Raw genomic sequence first — 8,132 nt, forward strand, 5'->3', positions numbered from 1 at the left:
CGGCGGCTTGCAATGTTCTTGAGCTTCATTACTCTCGGGCTTCCTTATCCTTGTTGGAATTCTTCCGCAAGTACTTTCTTTCTAAAATCTGCAACCGCACGATCTTGGCCACAACTCGATTCTGCAATTAAGTTGCGTTTTTCGCCAATGCTATTTCCGTTGTCCCTTTCTTTACCCCCTGGCTCACCGTCTATCAGGGGATACCAAACGGAGAAAGCAAAAGGGCGGATACAATGTGCAATTTGACTCTAGCAAGACACAAATCAGAACTTCCAAACCATACACTTTTGGGAAGCCACGCCAGATGTTCCAATGCAAGAGAGTCGAAACAAATGGCAGTAGATACAGGCATACAGACATTTGATCTGGAAGGCTACTTGAGTAGCGTGTGTATGTTTTACAATACAAAATGGGTATGGAGCCTATAATTAGACGGTAAATACCGCACTCTACACAAGCTGTGAAATAATACACATCGGAGCAGTCAAGGGGATACATGAAAATCAAGTGTAGGTGGTTGAATTGACAAGAATACATGATATATGTTGCTCTACCCAGTCACACATACAACAAAAAGACCATCAGCCGGTGATGATGCCTGCCAGGACATCACTCCTCCCTCTAGCAAATATGGTGTACACGAGGCGTATGGCGTCTAGCCAACCATCAAGGGACTCCCAGCTCTCAGCAACCTGACATACAAAAAAGGAAAACATGGATAATGAGTTCAAAACACTTCCTTTTCCTGTAAATCTTCCGCTTGGCTAGAACCATCAGACAGTGAAGGGATTAAAAACAAACACTTATCAAGGGTACAGTAAACTGTTCTAGTTTCCACTTCAAAATCCTGTGAAGGTGGTAAATCCAAATTAAGGGATCAAATCAAGAGTACAAGAGAAGGTACATACCAAGAACACAGGCCCATGAGTTGTATTTATACAAAGGCCAGCACCAGGCGGTAGAGTAAGATCTGAGCATGTAGACACTGAAACTATATCTGCAACATCAACTTTGATAAATCTTTTGGTTTTCTCCACAAGCCCATTCGATTTGGCAGGAGCGCTTTCAGAGGTGTTGACCTAATTTGTGATTACAAAATCAGTATCGACCAAAGACGGATCCTAGTAGTGACATGAATACAGAGAAATAACTCGGTTATATTTTATCAGTAAACACAAAACATACCTGCTGGAGTTCCTCATGGTTTAGGATAAACTGTGATCTCTCCCACAGTTTATGTGGTGCAATGGGGTCGTCTGCTGGAGGAGCAGTCAGATATCCCACTTTCAAATATGGCAAAGGTAGCTGCAAAACATAGCATAACAAGGACGATGTCACTAACACCAGAATTATGAAGCAGACAAGAGATGAACTGATGTGACTTCGTGACATATGCATAATTAACAAGAAAAATCAAACAAATATAAAACAAAAGGAAGATGAATATTATGTCAGTCCTAACAGACTGAGGGTAGACTTGTTTTAATGGAAAGGCTCACTCACAAGTTCAGAGTGTTCACATTCTACTTTGCTGACTCGTCTTAGCAAACTGAGGCATTTCATGATTTGTATGCTTTTGTTATCATACTAGTTTTGTGCTCTGCATTTCATAAGTATGCATAGCTTTTAGGATATCACTGATAACTCACAAAATCAAGGATCCTATATTCCTATTTACATTTAGTCCTAACACCTGGCTAATAGCAACATTACAAAACATCTCAGGTTCATCTAATATCTACCAGAGCACCAACAGCAGTCAAATACAAGAGTTAGATTGCTCTAAGATAAACATATGACACAAATTGTAGACGGTGTAGAGTAAAACAAAACTTAAAAAGCCTAGAGCTGCCAAATTACCATTGAGCGGACTAACCGTAGAGCACTGCGATAAACCTGCATTGTGCAAAACAACAGCATTTTCAGTAGGTGCTGACAACTGTTATGCCTAAATATTAATCAATCAAATAATCAACTAATGGAAATTAAGCTCATAGACACATCATGATGAAAGGCCCACACTCTTGCCTATGACAATGGAATTCCTTCCTTTGAGTACCACTTATAAAAAGCTAAAAGATGCTATCAAAGCTCATGTGGCTGTTGAAAACTGAAATCATGTTAAAGATGGTAGACGCACATACAAGTACAACAATCCAGAAACAATTAAAATGGATAACGAGTAAACAGTTCTGCATCAATAAATATATTGCTGCTTCAAGATATTATAACAATCAAGCGCACGAGCTTGACAGTGGGCATCTAGCGGGGCCTGCGCATGGTACATGTGGAACACAGACTTGCCCACAACATTGTTGCCAAACACTCAGACTTGCACAACTTAGTGAAATGGACTAAAGATAAGTCATATTTTGCCTTTTACATGAGTTGACTGAATTGCTTAAAAAAGATGCCATATCAAGCATCCAGAAAGAACCAACAAACCAAATTGGCAGGCAACACAGTGGTAAATAAAGAAATCCACATACCGAATAATTTGGCTTCAATGCATGAGCAGCTGCGACATAAATTGCAGACTGACTATACAGGTCACTAGGAGAGTTATCTGCGCCCCCAGACCTTGAGGTATCCTCTGCCAAGCCATACTGCAGCATAAAGGAACACAACGGCATTAATTGTCATTAACCACAGTTGAAATAAGCTAACATGCATTCAAATTGAAGCAGTATTGTCTAAATCCAGTCATATTAAATAGACTAAGATAACACACCAGCACAGTTCCCAGATTGTAAATAGCCCGGTGGAAGTCGAACTGCAACTGGATGGCAGAACGAAACTGTGCCACAAAATAAAAGATTCTTAGTTTGAGCACTTGTGGATACATTTTATGATAATAAAACACTGCTCAGAAGTGATTTCTCCCAACGATAGAATTTGAAGTGCAACTACCTTACTTATAGCTGTTTTGATGATTTTTTGTTTATCCTTAGCAGGAACAATTGCACTCAATTCCTGCATCACAAGTATATATTCTTGGCAATGAGTAAGAATCATAATGTGGATGAAGAGTTAGTCATTCTGACATAAAGTGTGTAGGCTAATGTACCTGTAGTCCAAGGCCCCAATTGTTGAGAGCCTGCGATCAAAGAGATGAACAAACAACAGTAGAAGAATGAAGATTGATGGACAATGAGAGAAAATTAGAGGATGGAAGGACAACCAGATGAAATTAACTATTTCATGCAAGATCACAGGGTTTTGAATGTAAAGATCTTATTGTAGAGAATGGAATGAAAAGGCATAGTAACTTGATGTATAAAAAAGGATAAATTTGCATAAATTTGGCACTAAATGAGTAGAATCATTTAAACAGTGTTCTCAGAAATGGTCATTTGATGGAGGTGTACCAAATCATACAGATTGGCTTCTCAGAAAAACAAATGTACAGCTTCTCACAAGGTATTCTGCAGTGAAACCTTAAAACTGTGAAAGTGTGGAGTAAAGCTCACTGTTTATCTGTGTATCATATGTTAGGTCATGGTGCGCGTTTATGTTCTGGTGTTCTTGATGACTATTGCACGCAACAATAGTCCATTGGTCGCCTAAGGTGACCTTATTTACCGCTTGTTTTAACTCCAAAACTTCAATCTATGAGGAGCATTTATTATTTTGCTACTCAATCAGTCAAGAGAGTCGGTACTGACCTGTGGGCTATTCCAACTTAACTGGACTGCCTTGTCGTAGTTCATTATAGCCTGAAAATTGAAGAAAACCATGAGTACATAGTAACCCGTCAAAATCTTGCATTTGAACCATATAATATACTCCCTCCGATTCATATTACTTGACACTAGTATGGATGTATCTAGAACTAGAATATGTCTAGATACATCTGTATTAGAAGATGCAACTAATATGGATCAGAGGGAGTAGTATTATTTATAAAAGTTGAAAACGGGACTAGACCATTTTACAACTAAATAGTAAATATTTGGGAATATGATGTAGAATTTATTCTTAACAAAGAATGGCAAGCAGCAAAAAAGAAGGAAACAATAAAGGATTAAATATATGCTTTGTTTAATGCTAAGAGTTGCAACCCAGTTAGCACTTACAGATATTATGATTTGTTAGCTCCTATTTAAAAACAAATCAGGATTCAACCAAGATTTTGAACTAAATATCATTAGATCATAAGTACGGGGTTAGCAACTTAAGAAAACAACATTGCTCATTTTCAATTCACAATTAGAACAACACAAACACTGGATACTGAATCAGTAGATGCGAATTTGGAATATATCAGTATAGAGCACAGGAAAGATCTGAATGCTTTTGCCCTTTGGAGCAACATAATTAAAGTTTAACCATTGCAGAATCAAGCAAACTTATTAACATTGTTTATGACCTGTTGCCAGAGTTCTTCAGCCTCTTTGGTACGCCCGCGCATTTTGGCCCGATCAGCAATAGCAATAGCCCAGTTGTAATATGCCTACAAGGATTAAAAAAAGGCATGAGATGCAATATTTCTCCACAAAGTAGCGCAATAGCATGAGACATAAATGCATATATGACATTTAATAGCATCTCATTGGTTTCTATATAAAATTAGTAGTGCATGCCATGGAAATTCGTAACTTGTTCTCTTCGGCTATAATGAGGCAAAATTTCTTAACAATTTCCAGTCAAGTTCAGAACATCGACTAATAAAAGTAAGAGAGGGTCGGAGCTTCATAGGGGTAAACTTACATCATACAATGTTGGGCAAAGTCGTGTAGCTTCTGCATACTTCTTGCAAGCCTCCTCAAGTAATGAATCTTTCGAAGAATCGGAGTCAGGATCCACATTGTCTGCACTTTCCTGCAATTATATTGAAAAGGAATTAAATATATATATATATATATAAAGAAACTTCTGCACGAGTTTTCTTTCTCTTGCAAACATCATTTCACTAGGATGCTTTAGGCAGCAGGGTGAATGAAGCCCTGTAACAATGATCTTTAGGCAATGCAAAAGCTGGTGCGTACTGTAAATAAGGAATGCAATTTTACCTGGAGGACTAGAGCCCAGTTATAATACGCATCAGGGTCTTCTGGATTTCTTTCAATGGCACTTATATACCTGCAAAGCATATCTTTAGGAATCATGCAAAGTTTGAGCTAATTATAATATAACAATAAGATTGGGTTAAGCAGGAGAGATAGAAATAAAAACCTTTTGGCTGCAAAGGTAAGAATACGTTGCCGAGAGCGACCTTCCTCATCAACTCCAGTGACGCTATTTATCAAGTCCATGGCAACGTCGTGATGGGATGACAGCTGCAGGTTGTCCTGGCTGAAATGAACAGAGTGAATAGTTGAATATTTGTTGTTGTTAGCTATTTATCTAAGCACAAATCAACCATGAGGATCCAGCCATGCAGAAAGTAAGCGAAATTTGTTTGATGTTAATTAGGGACCATTCAGAAGCAAATCGAGTCATAATATCGTCAACGTTAGTCAAACAAGGTAACAAAACACTTCCAGTAATTTCAAGATTATAGGCACGTAGCAGGCAGCAGCAAACAACAGTCCACCACTGTACAACACGGTCTCTAGTGATGGTGTTGCCGTTGCGGGATCTGAGCGCACGTGTGCAGCGTGGTTGCGCATGCCCTACATATCATTTGGAGGCTAGAAACAGGGTGGTATCAATTCCTAGCCTTTTTAGCCCTACATATCTAGATGAAGTCGTTCATATTGACTGTAGAAAAAAAAATCACTACACATGAACACAGGTACTTGGACTATTCAAGCATCCGTAGTATATTAGAATAAACTGCTACAGCACGACACTCCGCGCTCCTCATTCCACCACCGGTGAAGCCTGGCGCTACTCCTCTTCACCATCACCAGCTTCAGTGTCAGGTCAGGCACCACCGTTACCCGTCAGGCACCTCTTGCAAACTCACTGCCACCGGCTGCCGTCGAAGTCAGCCTCCCCCCTCACCACTTACTCCTCCTCCCCCTTCCTCCTCCAGAACCTTCCACCTCCCAGATCCCCCTCCTCCACACGGATCGAGCAGCAGCGCTGTAATGCGCGATTTCAAATGTACGATGAAATCATGAAACCTGCCCCGCGATGCCTACTGGCACCAGCCATGTGAAGCCGGCATAATTCATTCCGAACTTCGCAGAACATGAGCTAACGCAGCTAGCGGATGATTGAAGGCCGAAACAGGACACACTAGTGCACGTGGAAGAGGTTCCAGACCTTGAATCAATCCGAGTAAGGTGAGTTGGCTAAGCAAAGCCGCTCCACTGTTCAATTTGCACATGCGCAATTGCAGGAAACGTCTTGGGCAATTCAGTGCAGCAAGCGAGCAGCAGAGCTACGAGCAGCGCGATTCGCCGGATCTAGACGAAGCTCTACAGCCAAGCAACCCAGCGCCAGGAGCGGCGGAACCACTCAAACTAGGGGGAAAGGTCGCAGCATGACAGCTCAACCACTTTGGCCGATCGAGATCCGAACGACGGAGAGGGGAGGAGAGGCGGCGCTGACCTGGAGCGGTCGGGGGTGGCGGATCCGGCCCCGTTCCCGTCCGCGTACTCGGATCCCCCGGCGGCGGCGGCCTCCGCGGCCTCCCCGAGGAGCTCGCCCATGGTGTAGGGCCGCCAGCCGTCCGCATTCGCCTCCGCGCCCTTGGACGGCGCCGATCTCGCCGGAACCTCTTCCACCGCCGCTTCGGCCTCCGGCGCAGGCGCGTCGGCGACGGGCGAGGCCGGCTCGGGCTCGGGCTCGGGCTCGGGCTCGGGCGCGCCGTTGGGGAGCTCCGGGTCGGAGGGGTCGGCGGGCGTCGGCTGCGCGGACTCCTCCATGTCTGGCATCTGGGGAGATCTGGGGAGGAGCGAAGGTGGATCGCTGGTGCTGGCTGTGGCTGTGAAGTGCGAGGAAGACGATCTCGACAGAGGAGGCGACCGACCGATGACGGAGAAGGAGGAGCTTGCCACGTCCTACCGCGCGAGTGGTCCCACCAGTCAGCGGGTCATGTGGTAAGCAATGCGCACAATGCAAAATGGTGTGGCCGTTTTCCGTGACTGGGCAATTTACACGAGCTTGAAATTGTGTTTTTTTCTACAAGCTTATATACTCCCTCCGTTAACGCTCTTTCTTGCAACAAATTATGGTGCGGCTAAACCTAATGCAGTTCAGAATTTTTTTTCGTGATCAAAACCACCGCCACAAACATATAAATTAAACTAGTTTAAAGTTACCGGTTGTACATGTCAATATTACCGGATTTGTGCAGCATATATGACTAAATTTTTTTGGACACCTTTCACCGTCAACATCATCGCTAAATGCATGCAATTTGAGTTGCTCAAACTACACGTCGTGGCCTTCACCCCTGCAATCTAGAGGAGAAGAAAATATATTTGATTAGAAAGCTATGTAGATACAACTGTATCTAGAAAAAGTTGAGCAAGTTAATTATTTTAGGTGTGGATGTTTTCGTCACCGTTCCTTGTGTTTTGAGATTCGGATAAAAAGAGGATAGAGAAAGGAATCATCATAGTGAGCATGAATTAGAGAAATAGATGGACGGTGACGGAAAAACGCGCACCCATGCTTCTAAGTACAAAAGTACTTCCCCTCTAGAATCAATGTTACTCATTGAGGAGAAAAGGTATAATGGATAAAGGGACATGTCCAAATAAAAAGATCGGATCCCCTGACAATTCTATCAATATTGTGAGCTCTAACACCTCACGGGCCAACTAGGCTCGGATGTCAGACCGAACCTGGGACAGTTGCCTCGCACAATGTCAGAGTATATCCTGCAGGAGAAGTTGCTTCCCCCACAGAGAAAGGTAGAAGAAAGATAAAATAAGAGGAAAAAGGAAAGAGAGATAAGAGAAATGGGAGGAAGGGAAAGTGATGGAGGTGAGGACATGCAACACGTCAGTGCTACTCAATGAGAAGAAAAGGAACGCTTGTAAAAAGAGACAACAGGTCCCAACGAGGCAGTGGCATGCATTGAGCATTTTTTCTTTCGTACCCCTCTTCCTCCATCTTTTAGGTTCGCGCCTACGTGGGACAATGGCATCCCCATAGCTAATCCCACGAGTCATTCTATTAAAGTCTCTAGGTAATTCTCAAAAAGTACTTAGATAATATGACATGCTTTGATT

At 42.6% G+C, this 8,132-nt stretch overlaps 1 protein-coding gene across 1 annotated transcript; it reads right to left on the minus strand.

Annotated features, from left to right (window-relative positions):
* Window positions 1-320: 320 nt before the first annotated feature.
* Window positions 321-6,909, minus strand: LOC127297528 (protein HLB1). The gene is made up of 14 exons (XM_051327856.2): window positions 6,502-6,909; window positions 5,176-5,295; window positions 5,013-5,082; window positions 4,711-4,821; window positions 4,370-4,453; window positions 3,666-3,716; window positions 3,068-3,097; window positions 2,911-2,973; window positions 2,732-2,797; window positions 2,490-2,606; window positions 1,861-1,896; window positions 1,186-1,305; window positions 909-1,079; window positions 321-692 (listed from the first exon to the last, which is right to left on the minus strand). Exons 1-14 carry the CDS (start codon window positions 6,825-6,827, stop codon window positions 582-584), a joined length of 1,476 nt encoding a protein of 491 aa, XP_051183816.1. The 5' UTR covers window positions 6,828-6,909; the 3' UTR covers window positions 321-581.
* Between the last annotated feature and the right edge of the window lie 1,223 nt (window positions 6,910-8,132).

The sequence above is a fragment of the Lolium perenne genome, chromosome 4 (genome assembly GCF_019359855.2).
Source record: "Lolium perenne isolate Kyuss_39 chromosome 4, Kyuss_2.0, whole genome shotgun sequence".
NCBI classification, from domain to species: domain Eukaryota; kingdom Viridiplantae; phylum Streptophyta; class Magnoliopsida; order Poales; family Poaceae; genus Lolium; species Lolium perenne.